The sequence below is a fragment of the Notolepis coatsorum genome, assembly GCF_963971535.1.
Source record: "Notolepis coatsorum genome assembly, chromosome: 4".
Taxonomy (NCBI): Eukaryota; Metazoa; Chordata; class Actinopteri; order Aulopiformes; family Paralepididae; genus Notolepis; species Notolepis coatsorum.
In genome coordinates, this window is record NC_140168.1 from 132,181,295 (window position 1) to 132,207,101 (window position 25,807).

At 45.7% G+C, this 25,807-nt stretch overlaps 1 protein-coding gene across 1 annotated transcript; it reads right to left on the reverse strand.

The window, feature by feature from the left end:
- Positions 1-4,589: 4,589 nt before the first annotated feature.
- LOC311226699 (uncharacterized protein) lies at positions 4,590-24,853 on the reverse strand (the record flags this gene model as incomplete). Its single annotated transcript, XM_084312111.1, has 5 exons — positions 4,590-4,715; positions 12,395-12,450; positions 12,977-13,051; positions 23,976-24,088; positions 24,789-24,853. The coding sequence occupies 5 exons, from the start codon at positions 24,851-24,853 to the stop codon at positions 4,656-4,658; spliced, it is 369 nt and encodes a 122-aa protein (XP_084168237.1). The 3' UTR covers positions 4,590-4,655.
- Positions 24,854-25,807: the final 954 nt, after the last annotated feature.

A 25,807-nucleotide genomic window follows, 5' to 3' on the forward strand; every position in this document is an offset into this window, starting at 1 on the left:
GTCGTCTTTGTGGACCCCTAGGTTCTTGTAGTATGCTTCTATGTGTTCTACCCCATAATGCCCTGAGTGGGACGGTAGTTTGTTTACCAGTGTTGTGGCTATGTTTGTGAAGAAGATGTTTAAGTAATTGGCTACATCCAGCTTGTCTGTGATGAGCGTGTTGTCCGTCTTTATGTTTATGTTTGAGAATCTGGTTTTACAGTTTTTACTGCAGCCTAGTTGATTATTGAGTAATTTCCAAAGTTCACCTGGTTTGTTTTTGTTTTCCTCAGTTTTGTCATTGATGACATTTTTTTTTGCAGTTTTGATCATGGAGTTTACGTCATTTCTTAGTCTGTTTCTTTCTAGTTTGAGTTCAGTCACATGGGCTTGGAGTTCACTGCTCGTGCTTTTGGTAAGCTTTGACTGACTTTTACGAAACTCAGAGCCTTTTTTGTCTCTGGCTTTCATAGAGGTCAGTATTTCAGTGTGCATCCACGGCTCAGCGCGATTTTTTACCCTGGTGGTTCTTAGGGTGGCCATGTTGTTTAGTATTGTTGAAAATTTGGTTTTGAAGCCAAGCCATGTTTCTTCAACCAGTGTACCATTGAGCTCATGTGACCAGTCCAGGCTCTCCAGTTCAAGGTTAAAGGCCTCGCTAGAGTAGGTTTTGAGGTCTCTAGATGTGACTGTTTTGTGACAGCCAGCCTTTTGCTTTAGCTTTTTGCGGGTACAGAATATCATATAATGATCACTTAACCCGCATGCTATAACCCCTTTATTGGAGATCTTGGACTTGTCAGAGGTCAGGATGAGGTCAATGGTAGTCTGAGTTGATTCACATACCCTTGTGGGTTGGGTGATTAGCTGGCTGAGGCCGTGTAGATCACAAAACCTACTGAAGGCCCTGAAGACGGGTGCTGCTTTACGTAGCATATCTGTGTTCCAGTCCCCAATACGATTTTTTTCTATGGCCTCCACCCCGGCTAAACACCCATCAAGTGTGTCATAGAAGCCACTGTGTTCTGGCGGTCTATAGATTGTGCCTACTAGTACTGATTTCGCCCTTTCAAATAAGATTTCAATCCAAACAGTTTCAATCTCATCATGGTTAAGGTCAGTACGGTTGATGAATTTGGTATCTTTGTGAATATACACACAGACGCCACCTCCATACTGGTTTCTATGCCTCCTGACTATTGAATAGTTCTCGATTTCAATCTCTGGATCCTAGTTTTGTTTCTGTGAAACACAATATGTTAGCCTTACCGTTTAAAAACAATTGTCTGATTTCAGCCAGTTTGGGTCTCAGGCTGTTTGTGTTTAGGTGAAATATATGAAGTCCATTTGTGTTCGTTATTTGGTTTATGTTGTCGAGTTCAAGGTGTTGATTGTCTGTGGTGTCTGGTTGACCGGGTGGCGGTAGGTGGGGAGGGGGGGGTGGGGTCCTATTTCCATTGTATTTAGCCCCGTTAGCTTTCTGGGTCCTTTGTCCATTGATGTCAGCCCTGTTAGCTCGCCGGCTAGCTCGCCGGCCATCGGGCGATGCCTCGCTGTTTTGGTCCCGCGACGTGCTGGGCGCCTCGATTGTGAACCCCGGTTCATTCCTTCTCGCTGTGGCCTCTCGTGGGTTCTTTTGTAGAGGTGGTAGTGGAGGAATGTTGCCGTTGATCGTGTCGCCAGCCGCCGCCGTCTGTGTAGGTAGCAGTTGTCTTGTTGTGCTAGCGATGCTAGCGGTGCTAGCCGCCGCTTCTTGGGTCAGCAGACCTAACTGTCGTCTCTGGTTCCATGTCATTACGGGTCCAGGGTTCTGCTGTATGTCACCTGAGATGAGCAAATATAATAGAAACATTGATTTCCTATCAAACTTGCCAGTCGGGGGTAATTTCTTGCATTCCGGATTCCGTACTGTGTGGATAGCCGTGGCTCTGTAGATTAATCTTGAGATGTCCTTATAGAACCCACCACACTTAAAACACTGTCTATAACAGCCTCTGTAGATTCAACTTGAGATGTCCTTATAGAACCATCATTGCTCGTGAGTCTTTAAAGTGGTGAACGCCTACATCGAGAAGACACTTTCACTGGTTGCAATTCATCTTCTAATGCATTTTATATCCACCTTATCTCAAACAATTGTTTAATCACATGCAGCTCATCATATGGCCTAAGGCATATGGATTACCTTTTCTTTTTCACTCCCCGAATCTCCAAGGTAGTTGGTAGACGTGCCTTTCAATTTAAAGCACCATCAGATTGGAATCATCTTCCCAGCTCACTCGGATCTATTACCTATTTTTCTGCATTAAGTCATCTTTTTCTTGTGTGTGTACATTTAGGAAATGTATTTTGTTATCCTCTCAGGAGGAATCTGTGGGTGTTGACCTGGGTGGGTTGTGCTTGGGAGAGCTCCTGTCAGTATGCATGACTGTATTGTCTTGTATTGTACGTTGTCTTGTACAAAAGAGCTTGCAAAAGAGATCTTGTATCTCCATGGGACTTCCTGGTTAAATAAAGGTTAAATAAAATAAAATGTGTTATGTATTATATTTTCTTGTTACTCTGTGTTTAGGACCCCCTTGAAAACGGGATGGTTAATCTCAAGGGGTTTATCCTTTAAAATTTTAAATAAATACATTTCAAACATTCAAAACATAAACGATTTAATTCAGTGATATTAATGTGATTCAAAACAAAGGATTTAATCGAGTGATATTACTATGATTCAAAACATAAATCATTTCAGTTCAGTTCAGTTCAGTTATTTTTTATTTCGGGCTTTGGACACATAACAACGGTAAATCGCCAAAGTTTTACCAGCTGCTATTGTAGCATTGTCCAATTGTCCGAAAAAGGCTAGGGAGAAGCACTAGGCTTGTCTGGGCCTACCCCTGAACATAAATCATTTAATTCAGTGATATTACTATGATTCAAAACAAATGATTTAATTCAGTGATATGAATATGATTCAAAACATAAATCATTTAATCCAGTGATATTACTATGATTCAAAACATAAATTATTTTATTCAGTGATATTACTATGATTCAAAACATAAATGATTTAATTCAGTGATATTACTGTGATTCAAAACAAATAATTTAATTCAGTGATATTACTGTGATTCAAAACATAAATCATTTAATTCAGTGATATTCCCTTTCCCACTTCATCCAATCAGGAGAGAGGATTCGACACTACAAAATTGGACTGACAAAAATACGAAATAAAAACAAGTATGGGCTTAACAAGTAAAATCTCATGATTGGATAAAGTGGGAACGGGATACCAGAACATGTATTTTCTGTTTACTACAGAGTGGAGGGACTGGGAGACCCATGTTACTGACCAAACACTCTATATCATGGTGGCTGTCAGAATGTAGAGCTATTCAACACTTATTTTAACAAGAAATAAGTCACCAGTACATCATCTATCATTCTCATTCCTCCGTCACCAGTACATCATCTATCATTCTCATTCCGCCGTCACCAGTACATCATCTATCATTCCCATTCCTCAGTCACCAGTACATCATCTATCATTCTCATTCCTCTGTCACCAGTACATCATCTATCATTCTCATTCCTCAGTCACCAGTACATCATCTATCATTCTCATTCCTCAGTCACCAGTACATCATCTATCATTCTCATTCCTCAGTCACCAGTACATCATCTATCATTCTCATTTCTCAGTCACCAGTACATCATCTATCATTCTCATTCCTCAGTCACCAGTACATCATCTATCATTCTCATTCCACCGTCACCAGTACATCATCTATCATTCTCATTCCTCAGTCACCAGTACATCATCTATCATTCTCATTCCTCCGTCACCAGTACATCATCTATCATTCTCATTCCACCGTCACCAGTACGTCATCTATCATTCTCATTCCTCAGTCACCAGTACATCATCTATCATTCTCATTCCTCCGACACCAGTACGTCATCTATCATTCTCATTCCTCCGTCACCAGTACATCATCTATCATTCTCATTCCTCATTAACCAGTACATCATCTATCATTCTCATTCCTCAGTCACCAGTACATCATCTATCATTGGTAAATAAAATGGTAAATGGTGCATTTATATAACTTTATATAAATAGATACTTTATTAATCCCCTTGGGGAAATTCAGGTATCCAGTAACAGCTCAGGCAGTTAACAGACAATAGAGAGCAATAAAAAAGGACAACCAATACAACAAACAAACAATGAAAGTCAGCGCTGAGGTACAAAGTTATAATGAATTAAATAAATAAATGGTGATCACTATTGCAGTGTTAAGTCAAATAAAATAAAATAGCCATATAAGATTACAGTATACAAATTTAAAATGAATTGCACATTTAATCTTTTTATTATCCAAAGCACTTTACAATTTGTTCCTCACATTTTACCCATTCACTCACACATTTGCACAGAGATGGCGGAGGCAACCATGCAAGGTGCCAACCTGCATATCAGCACAAGTTAAGGGTTAAGTGTCTTGCTTAAGGACACTTGGACATGCTGCCCAAACATTAAATCAGTTTGATTTAATCAAGAAATCATTCTGCAGTTCAATTTAAAACGTTGTTCCTCAGATAGCTCTATCCCTCTTTTTACTCTCTCCTCTTCTTGACTTTACTTCTCCCTCATTCGTCCATTCATCTCAGGCCACTTATTCCAACTCCACCTTGACTTTCCGAGAAAGGGTCAGCTCTTCCAGTACTTCATTAACCTGGCAAAACACAAAGAATTGAATTAAACAATATTAGTGTGATTCAAGTTCACCTGGGGCACATCCAGCACATGTAGCATGGTTGAAACTGCGTGACATCATAGCCCACCGGTATGACCTCACTCCCGAGTTGAAACACAAGTGAGCTCCAGGATTATTGGGACAGTGATGTCATATTGGTTGTTTTGTCAAATTTGTACATTAAAATCAAACAATGACTATGAGATCCGAAGTGCAGGATGTCTGAATCTAATTATTATAATTATTGGGACAAATTACTTGTGAGTTGTTTCAAATGGTGCAGCTGTTCAACATTACATACGTCACTCACATATTTAACCTGTCCTTGGAACAGGCTGTCATCCCCACCTGTCTGAAGAAGTCCACTATTATCCCTGTACCCAAATAATCCAAGCCTGCTTGCCTCAACGACTACCGCCCTGTAGCTCTCACCTCCATAGCCATGAAGTGCTTTGAGAAGCTAGTGAAGGGCTACATCTGCTCCTCCCTCCCCATCAACCTGGACCCCCTGCAATTTGGATACCGCCCCAACAGGTCCACGGAGGATGCCATAGCCCATGTGCTGCACACAGCAGCATCACACCTGGACAAGAGGCAGGGAAACTGTTGTGTATTGACATTCTAAGTTTGCCCCTTATTAGATACCGTCACGCCCCCTGCTAATAAGTACTGCCGTCATTGTAATCACCTGTGTTTTGTTTTCCACTAAAGAGCTGTCAACTGGAATTTACCCGTGTCTCGTGTCTCCTCATTATTATATGTTATACTAAATAACCAGATGAGTATACAACAAAACTGGCGACAAGGATGATACGGATCTCACGTTGTGTTTGTTATTGTCGGCAATAGTCCGCATCTGACGTGTTTGTTTGTTTTCGCGAGTGTGCAGCGCGACGTCGGGGCTGCGGTAACTTGGCAACGGTGCATACTGCTGTGTTGACACTGTTGCGGGCGGAGTATAGAGACGGAGAAAGGTGAAATCTCCGCGATGGGAAGGAGACTGAGTAAATGAGGAGGGGCGGATGGTGCCAGATCCAAAGACAGTAACTCAAACGAAACAAGGAAAGGACTAATTGCAAGAAGATGGCTGCACTGTTTGGACATATTGGACCATTCGAGGAGACGGAACAATGGAGTTCTTACACCGAGAGGTTTGAGTATTTTGCACTTGCTAATAAGATTGAAGAGGGTATCATAGTACCTACATTCTTGAGTGTTATGGGAGCAAAAACATATAACCTACTGCGCAGTCTGGTGCAACCGGAGAAGCCAGGGGACAAGTCCTATGAAGACATAGTGGGAATATTAAAAGATCACTACTCTCCTAAGCCACTGGTCATTGCAGAGCGTTTCAGGTTCCATAAAAGGAACCAAGAAGAGGGTGAATCTGTTTCACAGTTTGTAGCTGTACTTAAACGCCTGTCTGAATATTGTGAATTTGGTATTTCACTCAATGACACCATACGTGACAGACTGGTGTGTGGTCTACGCAGTGAGTCTATTCAGAAACGACTACTGAGTGAAGCTAACCTGAGACTGGAAAAGGCCATAGAGATAAGTACGTCAATGGAAATGGCTGCCCGAGAAGCACAGCAGCTAAGTCTATCAGCCCAAGTACACAAGTTGTCTTTTGAGGACAAGAAGACAACAGCTGGCAAGCCATGCTACCGCTGTGGGAGAATGGGGCATCAGCCATCAGAGTGTTGGTGTAAAGACGTAGACTGCAGAAAATGTGGTATAAAAGGCCATATCGAACGTGCTTGTGGTAATAGAAAGACCCAGACCTACAAACAGCACACTGAGATGAAGAAAGGTGGTTTCTACAGAAACAAGAAGAAACGTGTGAATAAGATGGAGCACGAACAGGACGAGCAGAGTGACTGTGAGTCTGATGATGATGATGATACTGTACATGTGTTATCTGTGCTGGACAGTGATGATGGATACTGGGTCACACCACTGTTGGACAATAAAGCAGTGCGGATGCAAGTGGATACCGGCACACGTGTGTCCATGGTATCAGAGGCTGTTTTCAGAGAGAAGCTGCAGCACCTGACTCTTCGAGTGGGCAAATTGAAGTTAAGGACCTACACTGGAGAGGCTGTTCCAGTGTTAGGCGTTGTGAATGTGACAGTGGAACACAACAAGCGGAAGAAGACTCTTCCACTGTACATCATTCGTGGAAACCGTCCAGCTCTGCTAGGACGGCGATGGCTTGAGAAACTCAGACTGAACTGGTAAGAAGTGTTCATGGTTAAGGATGGAGACACAGGCCCCCTACAGGAGATTTTGAAGAAGCACTCCAAAGTTTTTGGTGGAGACCTTGGTAGCATGAAGGACATTACTGTTAAGCTGACAGTCAAACCAGGAAGCACACCGAGGTGTTTAAAGGCTAGACCTGTTCCGTATGCCATCAAACCCAGGGTAGATGCAGAACTAGACAGATTGGTGGAGAGTGGGGTATTGGCAGGCATATCTCCAGATGCATGTAGATCCAGAGTCACAGGAACTGTTGACCATAGTGACACACAAGGGGCTATTCAGGTACCAGAGGCTTCCTTTTGGGATTACTTCTGCTCCGGCACTTTTCCAAAGAGCAATGGACCAGATCCTAAGTGGGCTACGAGGGGTCCAGTGTTACCTGGATGACCTGCTTATCACAGGACCGGATGAGCAGTCGCACTTAAGGAACCTGGGGGCCACACTACAAAGACTGGAGGAATATGGTCTTAGAGTCCGGGAAGACAAATGCGAGTTTTTCCAACCTTCTGTCGAGTACCTGGGGCACGTGATTGACAGCACTGGACTCCACAAAGCACCATCAAAGGTGAAGGCTATTGTGGAGGCTCCATCTCCGACGAATGTGAGTCAGTTGAGATCATTCCTTGGCCTGCTGACATACTATGCGAAGTTTGTGCCTGACCTTGCCAATAGGCTGAAACCGCTCCATGAGCTGCTACACAAAACCCAAACATGGAATTGGACAGACAAATGTGAGGCAGCTTTCAAAGGAGCAAAGACAGCCTTCTCTCAGTCTGAAGCCCTCACCCACTTTGACCCCGCCTTGTCACTTCAGCTGGCGTGTGACGCCTCACCTTATGGTGTGGGTGCAGTAGTATCACACATCATGCCATCAGGGGAAGCGAGACCTATCGTCTTTGCATCACGGACGCTGAGCAAAGCGGAAGGCAATTATGTGCAGATTGAGCGTGAAGCACTGTCTATAGTGTTTGGAATAAAGAAATTTCATCAATATCTCTACGGCAGGAAATTCACGCTACTGACAGACCATCGACCTCTCACCTCTATCTTCAGTCCTCATACAGGCATTCCATCGCTTGCGGCCAGTCGTATGCAGCGATGGGCTTTGTTGCTGTCTGCCCACCGGTATGACATTAGGTATAGGAAGTCGGATCAGCACGGGAATGCTGACGGGCTCTCGAGGCTCCCGTTGCCTGTCACACATAATCGGACACCACAAGCGGAGATCTTCTACTTCAAGGAAGTGACCGCTGCTCCAGTGACCTCAACTCATGTGAAGAAACACACACACACGGACCCGGTCATGTCTGAGGTTATGGACATCGTCACTCGTGGACGGGGAGGGGAGATGACACCAAGCTTGAAGCCTTACCTGGTGAGACGAAACGAGTTGTCGGTCCAGTCTGGATGCCTATTGTGGGGCTATCGTGTCATTATTCCCCCACCACTGAGAGGGAAAGTGCTTGACGAGCTCCACTCTGGACACTGTGGGGTCGTGCGTATGAAGGAAATTGCACGCAGCTATTTCTGGTGGCCAGGCCTGGATGCAGCTATAGAGGAGAAAGCAAAGTCATGTTCTGCCTGCCAGAGAGTGAGAAACCTCCCACAGCTGGCTCCATTACATCCGTGGGACTGGCCTGAAGAACCATGGCAAAGAGTCCACATAGACTTTGCTGGACCATTGGAGAACCACATGTTCTTAATCGTAGTCGACGCTCATAGCAAATGGCCTGAGGTTGTCGTCATGACGGGCACCTCCTCTATGAGGACCATCGAAGAGCTAAGGTCTATCTTCAGCCGCTTTGGTCTACCACAACAGCTGGTTAGTGATAACGGCCCACAACTAGTGTCTGAAGAGTTCAAGACATTCATGGAGGAGAATGGTATTCAGCACATCAAGTCTGCACCCTATCACCCTGCTACCAATGGGCTCGCTGAAAGGTGTGTACAGACCATGAAGCAAGCTCTTAAGTCCTCTCAAGGTACACAGTCCATCAACAGGCGCCTCAGTGCTTTCCTGCTGTCATACCGAAACACACCTCATGCTACGACAAAGGTCTCGCCTGCCTCGGCTATGCTCAAGAGACAACTCCGCACTCGACTTGACCTCCTGAGACCCCAAAAGACGAGGGAGATTGTGCATATGCAACAGAGAGCTCAAGTGGAGAGGCGAGCGAAAGCAAAGTTTCGGAGCTTCACAGCTGGAGACCGGGTTCTCGCCCGGAACTATACCAAAGGGGTCAAATGGATGCCTGCAACAGTTGTTGCAAAAACAGGTCCTGTGTCATATACAGTCGAAACCAGGGATAATCTCATCTGGAGAAGACACATCGATCAACTGCTCCACACGGCTGGTTTCCATGATGACTCACCTCAGCCGCCATCCTTTGTTCCAGAGCAGGAGACCTACCAGGAGCAGCATTCATCACCAGAAGAGCCCCAGACGCAACCTGCAAGAGTGGCCCCTGTCCCAGGCACACCTAGGCCTATCCCAGCCATCACTTCTCCCAGACCCGGACTCCTACAGTCCTCCCCAAAAGACAATGAAACTGACTTGCCTACAGGTCGTTACCCCAGTAGAGTCAGACGCCCTCCTGATAGACTAACCCTTACAATTGGGGCAGAATAATCCCCAGGGTTCAGTCTGGGAATTGATGTAGTCTACCCTCTTTCCCTAGTTCAGGCAAAGGTTACTAGCCAATGAAAGTTTAAGTTTAAATACGATTTGTTAAGTTAATTATAGAATGAGGGATACCAAACCACAGTGACACTTAGTGTTTTTTGTTAATGTTTAAGTACTTACTTTTTAGGGGAACCTTCAAAGTTAAGGGGGAGGGATATGTTGTGTATTGACATTCTAAGTTTGCCCCTTATTAGATACCGTCACGCCCCCTGCTAATAAGTACTGCCGTCATTGTAATCACCTGTGTTGAGTTTTCCACTAAAGAGCTGTCAACTGGAATTTACCTGTGTCTCGTGTCTCCTCATTATTATATGTTATACTAAATAACCAGATGAGTATACAACAGAAACTATGTGAGAATGCTGTTCATCGACTACAGCTCAGCATTCAATACCATAGTCCCCTCCAAACTCATAGCCAAGCTCAGGGACCTGGGCTTGAACTATGACCTCTGCCAGTGGGTCTTGGACTTCCTGACGGGCAGACCCCAGGTGGTGTGAGCAGGCAACTGCACCTCCTCATCCATCACTCTCAACATAGGGGCCCCCCAGGGCTGTGTTCTGAGTCCCCTCCTCTACTCCCTGTACACACATGACTGTGTGGCACAGCGGAACAACAACACAATCATCAAATTTGCTGACGACACAGTAGTGGTGGGCCTGATCTCTGCAAACGACGAGAGGGCCTACCTGGAGGAGGTCAAGGTTCTAGCGGGATGGTGTCAATAGAACAGCCTCTCCCTGAACATCAGCAAAACAAAGGAGATGATTGTGGACTTTAGGAGGTCGGGGTCAGGGACTACAGCCCCCTCAGCATCGACAGGGCACCGGTTGAGAGAGTGAACACTTTTAAGTACCTCGGAGTCCACATATCCGAGGACTTGACATGGACCACACACATTGACAGTGTTGTGAAGAAGGCACGGCAACGCCTCTACTTCCTCAGGCGCCTAAGGAAGTTCCAAGTCAGTCAGAAGATCCTCAAGAACTTCTACTCATGTACAATAGAGAGCAATATTACCTCCTGGTTTTGGAATAGCACCGCACAAGACCGTAGCACACTACAGAGAGTGGCCCGTTCAGCCGAACGCACAATCCGAGGGGGGCTTCCCACTCTCCAGGACATTTACAACAAGCGTTGCATGGGTAAGGCTAAGAGAATTATCAAAGACTCCAGCCACCCAAACAACTGCCTCTTTGAACTGCTGCGGTCAGGCAAGCAATACCGGAGTCTCATGACAAGCACAGAGAGATTCAGAAGAAGCTTCTATCCCCAGGCCATCAGGATGCTCAACGAACAATAACACTATGTAACAACCATCAAATGCACTCATAGCACACACATCCACATGCACACACTCACTTTAAACAAACAACTCACTGCAGCACCCACTTTACCCACTTTAGAACACCTAAACACACTTTATATTTATTGGTAAAGAATTTGCACTACAACCCATACCTCATTACACCTTACTGTAAATTGTACCTAAATTGTACCTCATCCCATCTCTGCTTTGCACTGTATAGTATATTGTATATTATTATATTGTATAGTATATTGTATGGTAACTCAGTTACTTCTACTCTGCATTGAACATTGTATATATGTACATACTGAACACTTGTGTCTACGTACTTGACTTCTATTTTATACTTGCTATACTTATTTTATACTTATCTATTTTTGTCTAGCACAGTCTCTGGAGCGTAACAGAAAGAAGCATTTTGTATAAAAGTATTCTGTACTTCTGTATGACAACTAATAAAGAAACTTGAACTTGAACTCAGGCGTCATCTGTGTTTTGAATTTAGGGGTTTTGAACAAAATGTTCTCTTTTAATTCCGTCTTTCCTATTAATAAAGCCTGATTATATTGCATATAATCTCACACATTGCAAAACTCAAAAACATTTTGCACACGTTCACTTAGTTTGACAGGTAATTGATTGACATTTAACGTTTGACTATGTCCTCCAGTGATGTCATCGGAGGACACTTGTGTTGTGTTCATTACAACTCAATGAAATTATGTAGATGAATAAGTTGCAATAGCGGCCATTATTTTTTCACAACACAAGGATCAGTGCCCTCCAATGACATCACTGGAGGACATATTCAACTCGCAATAACTGTCCGAGTAAATTTATGTTTTTTTCTTTTTTTATTATTTTTACAATTTTGATATATGTGTGAGATTATGTGCTAAATAAATCAGCAGTGTTTCGGTGAAGTGTCCCTTTAAAGTAAATTGTAAGTTCTTTGCAATTATATCTGCTTAATACATATGATATGGTAAATACAGTGTGTTGAAATAACCCTTATATTTCCATTGTATTCCTGTTAATTCCCATATATTCCCATTAAATCCTATGGAAAGTTTCCACCTTTGAATATTCCTGAAATGTTGCAACCCTAGTATTGAAATCTAGCGCTGCGCTGCATCCTCTCATCAGGCTCCCATTGGATTGTTTTGCAAGGAGCAACACAGTGCTAAGTTTCTCAATACTAGTCAATATCACGCCAGAGACAATGTTTGAATAGGGCCTGGGTCAATTCAAACGCCTCACAACACACATAATTTGTCCCAATAAATTGGCGACTTGACATTTGGAGACTTGACACATTGAATGACCCTATTCAATTTTTTTTTTATTACTGCTGATTAATTTCAAACGTTTCCAATTCACACAAACACACAGATTTGCTCTTACCCCCTCCGAGATCTTCTCTTTTTCTTTTTCATTCAACGTCAGTCGAATCACATGTACTGTTGAGGACAAGCATGTTAAGCATCACAGACCAGCTCTCCAGCCAGGCCTCTCACTAATTGACCTACCGCAAACCCTGCCCTCTTTACTTGATCCTCCAATCAAAATGGTCGCTTCTTTGTCCGAGGGAGGCGGCAGTCGTGATTGGATGATCAAGAAAAGAGGGCAGGGCTTGAGATAGTTCAATAGTCTACACATTCTCATCACTCTCCAACAGGCTGGGCGACATGGAAGAAAATTATCCACAATAATCACAAGGATTTATGTTTTTTCAATATCGACATGCAGTATGTCACATTCTAGACTGGGTCTGGTGCCAGACAACGCATCTTAGCTGTGATATTGTTTCTTGATATCTGCCGACTTATCCATTTCCTGCTAACTTCTAATTCTCAATATTAATATAAGATAGATGGATAGATAGATACTTTATTAATCCCCTTGGGGAGATTCATGTATATATCATGTCTCAATATGAAATGGGACAGTTTGTTTGGGAGGATAGTTAAAAAACATCTTTCTCACCATGGGCAATCATCCCAGGAGCTATTGCGCCATGGTCGTGGATGGAGGCAGGACTGGTGAAGGGGGTGAGGGTTTCTGCAAAATGAAGAGATGATTCAAATGTCAAGATAATGTAAAAGATCAGATTAGGCGGAATTTGACATGTTTCCATATTCAATCTGTCATATGATTACTATTGTTACAAAGGATCAGATTAAACCGAATATATATATTTATTTATTGATATATATTGCATAGTATTTGTATATCGTTTGATATCCCTTGTATATTCCTTGTACATATACACGGAATATCCCTTTAGTCCAGCCCATAATAGTTCATTCTCCTATTGGACAGCGGTCCACCGGCGCCAGGGACCGGCCCCCGGAGCCAAGTTCAAAGTCACCGACACGACATGTCTGTACTTGCCCCGGCCCTGCCCAGGGATACGGCGACAGAAATGAGAGTGGCACTATTTGTGCACCGTGCTTATAAATACGGCGCAGGTGAATGTAGAAGACCCTTAGCCCCTTACCTCCGTACCCTTCGTCCATTTAGTATGTTACCGATAAGTTGAAGCCTCACCCACGATACAACGTGCGGTGAAGTATGGCCTGTTTGGCCTCAGAATAGAGCATCGAGACCGCGTGCGAATTAGTAACTGAATTGTCAGAGTTTGGCGCTATACCGTCGAGTGCGACATATTTCTATTGAGTCTTTAATAGTCTATTTGTGTATAGTGTATCGTGCGGTTAGAATTCTATAGTGACCAGCATCTCCAACGCTTTCTCGTATTAGCTAGAGTTCTTATCCAGGCTGGGCCGACCGCATGGCGCTTTCACCCGAGGAGACCTAGGCGAGAACCGTATGGACATGTACACTGGATTAATCTACCCGACGACTACATAGCCTTTGCGGCTGGAATATATTTGCTTTGGTCCTATGATTTATGGAGCGGATAATCGCCGACGCCTGCACGTGTTGGATTTACCCCGAGAGGAGTCAAGTCGAGTCGGCGCTCAGAGAGCCTGAGGCCGCCTAGCTTTCTTCACTGTAGAGCGACAGTCTACAAGAGAACCAAGCTGTATTCGTCTGTGGATCAAGAGACTACTGCACCGGCTTCTGTACCTGAAGTCTCCCTAGTCATCGTTGACCAGACGTCCTACTACCGACAGATCTTCTACCCCCTTGCTGGCTTACAACCAGTGGGAACCCCTTCCAGTATCTCCCGCTATTACTAGTGTACCATAGATATAATTCCCTAAGATTCAGGTTGTATAATTACCTCCTGCGTAACCAGAGAATGGACATTCGTTATTGATTTGCCTACGCATACTCCTTTGCCTTACAAGTGCATTCAAAGAATAATGTAAAGTATCCTATGTACCTTTTGCTCCATTAAATACTTGATTAATACCTTTGACTGGAACCGATTTCATTGTGGGAAGTGTTCATCATATTCATATATCGTGTACTGTATGGCCAGTAATTAAAGTACATAAAGCGGTAGTGGTTTAATGATACCATACTTATCAATACAGTCAGGGAATTGTACCCCTCAGTTACAATTGGTCCTTCGAGCCGGATGGTAGCTAGTGTAATATTAATATAGTGGTATTAATATTGAAATGGCCTATGATGAACACTCCACAAAACGGTCCTCCTAAAGTAGATCGCCCGCAGCGTAGACGGCAGCCACCTCAGTACTTAGAGGATTACGTTGCCAGTATACTACCTAGCCTTCTACAGACGGTAAACGCGGAAAAAGTAGAAAGTAAAATTATGTCCGACCCTATCAACCAGGCTACCCCGCCAACAGAGGCCCTAGTGGGTTCTAATGTAACTGACCAAGCTCACGGTAGGGACCAGGAGGGAACTGACACGACTTTACCCCCCGCCAAGACCGAAGAAGTAGTCCCCGGAGAGCTCCAGGAGAAAGACAACCCTCCAGAGATGGAACTCTGCCCGGTACAAGAAGAGGAGAGCGCCCAGGAGATAGAGCTCCAGGACTCCCCGCAGGAGAACGCATCTCCAACGAGTACTGCCAGGAGCGGATCACCTCAACCAGCGTCTTCCCCCAGCGAGGCGGACAAGATGCTGGCACAGGCGTTCCTCGCCAGCCTAGCAGCCTCAACAGAGCGCGATCGACTCCAAGCACAGACGCTTAGTGAGCGCGAACATTCTTCCATGGAAAGAGAACGCCTCCAAGCGCAGCAACGGAGCGACAAAGATCGTATACGTCTAGAGATTAGACGCCTTCAGACGGAAGAGAATATGGTAAGAGACCACGCCGAAGCCCAGCGCGCCGCCGCCGAAGCCCAGCGCGCCGCTGCCGGTGCCCAAAGAGAAGCAGAGCGCGACATCGCTCTCACCAAGCGCGAAGCAGAGCGCGACATCGCTCTCACCAAGCGCGAAGCCGAGCGCGACCGATTACAAGCGCAGCTAATGGAGCAGCTGATCGCCAGGGCAACACCCCCTCCCTCCGCACGGGGTTCCAGGGCCTCGTCAAGACACGGGTCAAGGGCACCCTCCCCTAACCGATCAAGCGACCCTGAGCCCGACCACCAGAGAGAGCCTATACCCCCCTCCGAACTCCTTCCCCGACCGGTCCCAGTGAGACCCAGCTACAAGGAAGGAACGGTATACACCGCGGAGAGGCTAAATAGACGACTACAGGATCTAGAGGACCTGACAGAGGAAGAAGAAGAGGGAGAGGAGGAGAGTCAAGCCCGACAGCAGCACAGTACTACACAGGACCAGGAGGTCCAGTACAGCCCAGGCTCTACCCCCGCGGCTCTGCGCTACAGACCCCCGACTCAATTCACGGGTGAGATTGACGCACGACCAGTCCCGAGGAATAGCACCTGGATACGCGGGCCATGGTACCCTGCCAGTACCAGCCCACCGAGAGGCGTAAGAGGAGACTCGCCTAGGAGGCCTCTCTTCCAACGCTCACCGATGTGCCAGCCATCTACGGCATCATACATTGGCACACCGACGTTTCCAGACTTCACCCATGAGAACAGAGCACAGTACACGGAGCTACGGATGTGCTTAGAGACAATGATGGCTGATGTAGCTGATGAACGCCACAAGTATGCTATCCTATTGAAGCACCTCAAGGTTCCCCGAGCGCACAATATAGCGCTGGCCTATGCCACCTCTACTACCCCATACACAGCGGCTCTAGCAGCACTCGACCAAAGATATGGACGCATATGGGACTACGTAATACAAGAGATAAGGCATATTGACCGCCTACCCCCAGCAACAGACAATCGCTCACTAGACGACCTGTCTATCAAGGTACAATCCCTGGTAGGGATGCTGGGGGCGCAACGAGAAAAGGGTATGCACGAACTATACGCAAACTCTAATGTCGAGAGGATTTTAGAGAAGCTTCCGCCCGCCCGACAAGAGCGCTTCAGGCGGCAAAGAGACCACCGTGATCCTAACGGTCCCGAGCCATCCCTCCTAGACCTAGCCGACTTCCTGGCGAGAGAAGTCAGCAGCCTGCGATTGGATACGTTTGTGCGGAGCACACCAAGCTCCAGAGAGGGACCTAGGAGAGCAAACGATGGCTGAAGATTGGTGACTGTCATGCACCAATCAGAACCAGTACCGAGCAGTAAGAACCACAGTACCCCCTCGATGAAAGAGAAGTGGAAGATGGTGTGCCCGTACTGCGAGAAAGAACACTGGTTGTCACAATGTGACACATTCAAGAAGATGACCGCCGACGAAGTGGGTCAATGGATAAAGTCCAACCGACGCTGTTACCGATGTGCGCGCAGTCACATGGCAGCCGAGTGCCGCTTAAAGAAGAGGTGTAGTCGGTGTGACGGAGCCCACCTAGATGTCCTACACGACAGTAACAGAAGAAAGCCTGCACCCTCAAGCAGCACAAAGGCAAGTGTTATGTACATTGACCCCGCCAGCAGCGGGGGCGCCCGAGTGCTCTTAAAGGTGGTCCGCGTAACACTGAGTTACCAAGACAAGGTCATGGACACTTACGCCGTCCTTGACGACGGGTCAGAGAACACCCTTCTCCTCGCATCCGCTGCGGCCCAGCTGGGGCTGCGGGGGAGCGAAAACCAGATGACGATTCGGACAATAAGAAGAGATCTAAAGACGATAAAGGGCGAGAATGTCTCCTTCACTATCGCAGCAAGCGGGCAGCCAGAGAGACGGTATAGGATTACTAATGCTTTCACCAGCCAAGAAATAGGCCTGTCGCAGTACACCTACCCCATCGCCAAGCTGATGGATAAATATGTGCACCTGCGTCAACTACCTATCCCGCTCATAGACGGTGCCACCCCGACCCTGCTGATAGGCTCCGACCATGCAGACCTCATAGTCCCGATAGACCGGGTCCACACAGGGCCCAGAGGCTGTCCTGCAGCAGTCGAGACCCGCCTAGGATTGACATTACAAGGCCCCCTCGCTAAGTCTCTTAACCGAACAGCAGCCACTAGCTGCCTCCACTCCAGAGTGACAGAAGAAGACACCACCCTCCTACAGCATGTCGAGAGGCTATGGACACTAGAGACAATGCCCTTTAAGAACGAAAAGAAAGACATTCGTTCCAAGGAAGACATTTACGCCATAGCACTCCTCGAGCAAGGGACAAAGAGAGTCAAAGTCAACGGAGTGATGAGATACGCAACTCCACTCTTGAGGCGAGAGGGTATGCCCACCTTCCACGCCCCAAAAGAAGCGACGGAGCGGTATCTATTGAACACAGAGCGGCGCCTAGCCAGAGACCCCGCTCAAGAGACTGTGTACCGCGCTGAGATTAACAAGCTAATCACAGCGGGACACATAAAGAAAATTGACATTAAAGAGGCCGATCAGACGACCGAATCATGGTACGTGCCGCACCACAAAGTCCACCACAACGGCAAGGATCGTATTGTGTTCAACTGCAGCTACCAGATCGGATCACAAAATCTGAATAAAGAGCTCTTGCCCGGCCCAACACTCGGCCCCTCCCTACTAGGCGTGTTACTACGTTTCCGCCAGGACAAGGTGGCCATCAGCGGCGACATCAAAGGGATGTTCCTGCAGGTGAGACTAGTGGAGGAGGACAAGCCCCTGCTGCGGTTCCTATGGAGAGAGAGGATCGGGGATGAGCAACCAGCCATCTATCAATGGGAAGTCCTCCCTTTCGGAACCACATGCAGCCCATGCTGTGCTACGTTTGCACTGCAAAAACACGTCGCAGAGGACCCAGCAGCTGATGAAGAGGTCCGAAAAAGTGTAGAAAATAGTTTCTACGTGGACAACTGTCTGCAAAGCGTCTCGACGCCAGAAGAAGCCGAGGCCCTTCTACTCAAGCTCCGCGCCTCCCTGATCAAAGGCGGCTTTGATCTCAGGCAGTGGGCCAGCAGCGACCCGCAAGTATTGCGCAGCCTCTCCCCCGAGGACAAGGCAGCAAGCAGCGAGACCTGGATGGCGACCATCCCAGGAGAAGCCCAAGAAATGACATTAGGACTAGTCTGGCGCTTCAAAACAGACTCGCTCCATTATAAACACACACCCCTGACCAAGGAGCAGGGAAGGTCGACTCCACTACCGACCACCAGACGGAGTGTATACAGAACACTCGCCAGACAATATGACCCGTTGGGATGTATTCTACCTTACACCACCAGGGCAAAGATGATTGTAAGAGCGTTATGGGACAAGGACCAGGGCTGGGACGACCCCATACCCGAACACCTTGCATCCACATGGAGAGAGTGGGAGACGGAACTCAGCTCACTCCCAGGTGTTAACATACACCGCAGCTACTTCCCACCCACAGTGAGGCCGGAGACGTGCCAGATGGACCTGCACGTCTTCAGCGACGCCTCCGAAGTAGCCTACGGCTCGGTGGCCTACTTGCGTGCCCGAGAGGAGGGAGGAGAAATACATACTGCTTTCATCCTGGCTCGTTCAAGAATAGCCCCACGAAAGCAACAATCTATCCCGCGTCTAGAGCTCTGCGCAGCCCTAGCAGGAGCGCACCTCGCCACGTTAATCCAACGTGAACTCACCATTCCGGTGCAAAGAACAATCTTGTGGTCAGACTCCACGACAGTACTCACATGGATCCGGTCTGATTCGTGCAGATACAAGGTCTTCGTGGGGGTCAGAGTAACAGAGATTCAAGATTTAACAGAAGTAGCAAGCTGGAGGTATGTGGACACAAAACACAACCCAGCTGACGTCATCACCCGGGGAATGTCCCTGGATGACCTCACCCGTCACAACCCATACAGTGACGGACCAGAGTTTCTCAAGCTCCCGGGAGAAGAGTGGCCTACACCCACCCCACGGGAGGCGAGTAAAGAGGAGGCCGAAAACAAGAAATCTGTGTTCTGTGGATTGAACACACTCGTCTCCACAGACCCCGACATAGACGATTGCCTCACCCTAGAGAGTGCGCAGCTAAAGACATTTCTGTGGCACCACCCAGAGGTTCAGCCCACTACTGACATTTCAGCAGCTGACTACGAAGAAGCAGAACTTCTTCTACTACAACGAGCCCAGAGAGACTCGTTCCCCGATGAGCTAGACTGTCTACAGGGAGCAAAGCCCGTCCCATCAGACAGCAGACTGCTCCACCTAGCACCCGAGAGCGACGCCCATAGTCTCATCAGAGTGGGTGGTCGTCTGCGGAGAGCTCCAGACTTACCGGACGACGTCAAGTACCCGATAGTCTTAAACAGCCGACACAAGGTCACAGAGCTGATCATAAAGAAATACGACGAGGATGTGCACCACGCAGGGGCAGAGAGAGTCTTCGCGGAGATCAGACGTCGTTATTGGATACTGCAAGGGAGAGAAGCAGTGCGGCGCTTCCAGCGAACCTGTCTAGACTGTCGTAAGTGGCGAGCGCAGCCCAGTATACCCCGGATGGCTGACCTACCTCCCTGTCGCCTCCGACTCGGCGACAAGCCTTTTCACTCCACCGGTATGGACTGTTTCGGCCCGCTGTATATAAAGAAAGGAAGAGGAACCGAGAAGCGGTGGGGTATTGTATTCAAATGCATGACCACCCGAGCGATACATATAGAACTCCTTCCAACCATGAGCACAGACTCATTCCTTATGGCCTTCCGAAGATTCACATCGCGGAAAGGCAAACCGTCTATATTGTTGTCTGATCACGGGACAAACTTCAAAGGCGGAGAAAGAGAGCTGAGAGAGAGCTTCCAAGCTATGGGCCCAGAACTTAAGACCCACCTCGCTCCATACCAGATTGACTTCCAGTTTAATCCCCCGAACGCACCTCACTTCGGTGGAACTTGGGAACGAGAAGTACGTTCAATAAAGACAGCCCTGTACGCCGTGCTTGGGGCCCAGACCGTGGCGGAAGAAGTCCTAATGACAGTCCTCACGGAGATCGAGGGAGTATTGAACTCAAAGCCCCTCGGTTACGTCTCAAGTGATGTAGCAGATGTCGACCCAGTCACCCCCAACACACTCTTGATGGTGCGGCTGGACCCTGCGCTACCCCAGACAATGTACAGGCCTGAAGAAGCGAACGGCCGAAGAATGTGGAGGTACAGTCAAGTATTGGCTGACAAGTTTTGGAACAGCTTCCTACTCCACTACCTACCGTCTCTACAGACCCGCCAGAAATGGGTGAAAGAGAGAGATAATTTGACAGAAGAAACAGTCGTCATGATTATCGACCAGTCACTACCCCGAGCTATGTGGCCGGCTGGCCGCGTAAGCAAAGTGATCACCGGTGCCGACGGAAAGGTCCGAGCAGCTGAAGTGCTCGTCCAAGGGCGGACCTACACCCGACCCGTGGCGAGGCTAATAGAACTGCCAAGGCTCCCCGATACCATCGATGACGACCATGACCCCATGACTTTGTGAACTGACCGATCCCTCACAACAGAGTAGTGGACAGTGCGGTTAATCTGTCTCTGCTTAGCTAATTAGGTGGGACTAATTAGGGGGCGGCTGTTACAAAGGATCAGATTAAACCGAATATATATATTTATTTATTGATATATATTGCATAGTATTTGTATATCGTTTGATATCCCTTGTATATTCCTTGTACATATACACGGAATATCCCTTTAGTCCAGCCCATAATAGTTCATTCTCCTATTGGACAGCGGTCCACCGGCGCCAGGGACCGGCCCCCGGAGCCAAGTTCAAAGTCACCGACACGACATGTCTGTACTTGCCCCGGCCCTGCCCAGGGATACGGCGACAGAAATGAGAGTGGCACTATTTGTGCACCGTGCGTATAAATACGGCGCAGGTGAATGTAGAAGACCCTTAGCCCCTTACCTCCGTACCCTTCGTCCATTTAGTATGTTACCGATAAGTTGAAGCCTCACCCACGATACAACGTGCGGTGAAGTATGGCCTGTTTGGCCTCAGAATAGAGCATCGAGACCGCGTGCGAATTAGTAACTGAATTGTCAGAGTTTGGCGCTATACCGTCGAGTGCGACATATTTCTATTGAGTCTTTAATAGTCTATTTGTGTATAGTGTATCGTGCGGTTAGAATTCTATAGTGACCAGCATCTCCAACGCTTTCTCGTATTAGCTAGAGTTCTTATCCAGGCTGGGCCGACCGCATGGCGCTTTCACCCGAGGAGACCTAGGCGAGAACCGTATGGACATGTACACTGGATTAATCTACCCGACGACTACATAGCCTTTGCGGCTGGAATATATTTGCTTTGGTCCTATGATTTATGGAGCGGATAATCGCCGACGCCTGCACGTGTTGGATTTACCCCGAGAGGAGTCAAGTCGAGTCGGCGCTCAGAGAGCCTGAGGCCGCCTAGCTTTCTTCACTGTAGAGCGACAGTCTACAAGAGAACCAAGCTGTATTCGTCTGTGGATCAAGAGACTACTGCACCGGCTTCTGTACCTGAAGTCTCCCTAGTCATCGTTGACCAGACGTCCTACTACCGACAGATCTTCTACCCCCTTGCTGGCTTACAACCAGTGGGAACCCCTTCCAGTATCTCCCGCTATTACTAGTGTACCATAGATATAATTCCCTAAGATTCAGGTTGTATAATTACCTCCTGCGTAACCAGAGAATGGACATTCGTTATTGATTTGCCTACGCATACTCCTTTGCCTTACAAGTGCATTCAAAGAATAATGTAAAGTATCCTATGTACCTTTTGCTCCATTAAATACTTGATTAATACCTTTGACTGGAACCGATTTCATTGTGGGAAGTGTTCATCATATTCATATATCGTGTACTGTATGGCCAGTAATTAAAGTACATAAAGCGGTAGTGGTTTAATGATACCATACTTATCAATACAGTCAGGGAATTGTACCCCTCAGTTACAACTATGATCACACAAATCCACTGTTATGAAGTCCCCATGTTGTGAAGTTTAATGATTTGGTTTGTCATAAAATAATGCAAATAATGTACAGAGCTAAAACAAAGTGTGCAAATTTGTTTTCATTACAGGAGAGCAAACATGATTTGAGAGACGTTTGTACGTTTACTGTTCAAAAATCTAAGAAAGGGATTCAAAGTAGATGCATTTCCATTGTTGGGGTTCATTTGTGGAACAATGCTGATATACATTTACAAATGAGTAATTTACTTTTGGTTTTCCAATTTTTTTTATTGTATAGCTGTTTTTGATGGTCACAAAATGAAAAAAAAAATTGTTAGTATTGTCATGTTTTGGAGGGTACCTTAATTTGATAAGAATATAGGACATTATGCTTCAGCTTGTACCTTTTCAGTCACTGCCAAAACAAAGACTGTTGACCTTATTTACAGTCTGGAATTGTGTGTGATGACTGAATAAAAAAACACTACTATCTTTGGAGCATTCTGTTGGAGACGTTTCAACTAGACAACAGAAACATTTTAAAGGGACTACATTTGATTCCCCCGTCAGCTCTTGATATTATAGCCAAACTGCGACAGGGAAGTAACTTGGGTCCAAGCTGTTCCCTAGCAACACTGTTTCACTGAAACTGACAACACTCTCACGTCAGGCTGGGCCATATGGAAGAAAATGATGTCACGATGATCATAAAGATCCCAATTATGCCAATGTTATGCTCTTTTTATTAGGGATCTCTTGTCGTGTAATTAACATTATGCATACTTTGACAATAAATAAAATTATAATTTGTTCTTACTTCCTTGCCCGGGTAAATAAAGGTTAAATAAATGTAAAGAAAATTAAATAAAAAAATGTTAATAAATTTTTTTAAAACCGATTCCAATATTTTCCAATATCACATTTGTATGCCAATATCGGCCGATAATATCGGTAGGCCGATAATATCGGACATCCCTACTTTTTATGCCTATGTCTATTTTGTGCCTACATCACTGCCGTGAAGCACTTTGGGGTGCAATTCTTGTATGAAAGGTGCTATACAGATACACATTATTATTAGTATTATTATTATTATACACAATATTTCAGATCTCATATTTAGAGACATTTTAGTTAACATGTGCTTGCTTATACAATTGTCTACCACAACATTGTAATTTTATCCACAATATGATCCCATTGAAATGCAATAACATTTCATTATATTCCAGCCTGTTACGTGTGGGTGTGTTTGTATCGTGATCAGGTGTCCCCAGTGTGATGTGTGATGTCTGGTTGTAGTCCCCTGTCTTGGTCTTGTAGTTCTTTGTCGTTTCCCTCCCAGGTGTATCCATCTGTAATCAGCCCAGGTGTTTCTTGTTCTCATCATCCCCTTGTGAATATGTGTTCTGTTCTTCCCTCTGTGTGGTGGTTGATCCTGTCTGCACAGTCCTGTCAATTGTTTGTTATCATTTTTATGTTATCCCTTCACCTTTAAACCATGGTAAATATAATTAAACATCTTTTTGTTACTTTGGCTACCGTTTCATATTATGTTACATTGACAAGACAACAAGCCATTTTCATTAGTCAATGGTAACGTATTCCAGCCCTACCATCATATCAACACATTCTGCTTCTTCCTTCATTAAAATGAATTATTCTCACTTCAGGTGAACACACTCACTTTTCTCTCCGTAGCAGACAAAGGCCTGTTTGCTTTTACAGTTCTTAGGTTTCAATTGGCCTCCTTTCCGTACTTGGGAGACGATGCAGATCTTCTTCCCTCTTTTTGTTTCCCTAGGAAACAAGATGGAATATTATAGCCACAAGTGGTGATTAGCAGGGGTCTGATTGGGCATATGGGGCATTGAAGCTCAGCCATTTCGGTGTTGTATGAAGCATTATGGTCTTTTGACATTGACACACGTAATCTCCCACACACATCCAAAAACAGTTTTGCACATAATTATTCATTTAAGTTGATAGTTATTGTTGAAGTCAGAGGTTCTAGGTAGGATTGTTATTAACTGTCTAACTGCATATATAACTGTGTCCACTAGAGGGCGCTCTAGGCGGAGCCACTCAAGACACCACCAGGTGGCGAGTATAAATAGGAATGTCTCCTCCTACTCAACCTCTCTCCCCCACCTACCTCTCACAGAGGAGGACTCATGTGTTACTGCTCATACCATGTGATTAAATAAACCACGCCAGTTAAAGGCTAAAGATAGGAACCATATTTCTGGACCACATTATTGTCGACCTATAGCCGGATTCTGTCAACAGTTATTGAGAGTAAATTAGTTTGGATATGGCCACCAGTGATGTCATCATGCATGTGCATCCCTCAGTGTTTGTAGAATGCTTTTCATTCTCTCCAACACAGACATCTGTGTGTGAAAAGATTGTTGAAATCTTCAAACCTTTAGGGTGTCGTTGGAGGGGGACTTTACAATCTTAATAGCTTAAAAAAGGACCAAGTGAGAGTTTTCTTTACCTCTTCGGGCCGATCCAGCACCAACGGCGCCTAAAATCTTGAACCGTCTGGAGCAGCTGTTTCATGTCTTCTGTGTTGTCCACGATGGCCAGGTCAGTGTGGTGCTCTCTGCAGTAGCTCTGTGCATCAGTCCAAGACTTGCGGTCTGTAACTAAATGGTACTGACGGGGGGTGGAGGTCAGGCAGGAGGTACATAACCCTGTGGCTGGTAGAAGAGAAGGTGAACATTACAAATGACATATCTGTAGATACTATATCTATATCTGTACATATCCTACTCTTACTAGTTACGCTGCTGGACAGTATGAATACTACCATACTGTCTTTACACCTGTATCACTGCACATATTATACTACAAACATCTGATTAGCACTACACTCAGTAGTACTAATTTGTATGTTTTGTACCCAGGTTAATCACCTGTTCATTGTATATTACTGTTACATTTGCACATTTGAACAAATTTGTATTTACAATGATGGCCTGGCAAGAGGACAATATATATATATATATATATATTATTTTTTAAGTACTCTGATCTATTTAAATTTGTATTGCTGCCTATGTTTACCTATTTTTTTTCTTCTCTGTTTTGCTACTCTTGTTTTTTATCTATTTTTAGTGCTGCTTATACTTTTTAATATGCTCCCTCTGTACAGCACTTTGTGCCCCTGTGGCTGTTAAAGCGCTTTATAAATAAAGTTGGATTGGATTGTATTGGACAAAAGGGCCTCTCAAAGGGCAGAGAAAACGTTTAAAAAAAAACATTTATAAACCAAAAAGAACAATTCAGATAAGACTATTGGACACAGACAATACATACATCACAGAGGTAAGAGACAGATGATACATGCATCACAGAGGTAAGAGACAGACGATGCATACATCACAGAGGTAAGAGACAGATTATACATACATTACAGAGGTAAGAGACAGACGATACATACATCACAGAGGTACAGTAAGAGACAGATGATACATATATCACAGAGGGAAGAGACAGACGATACATACATCA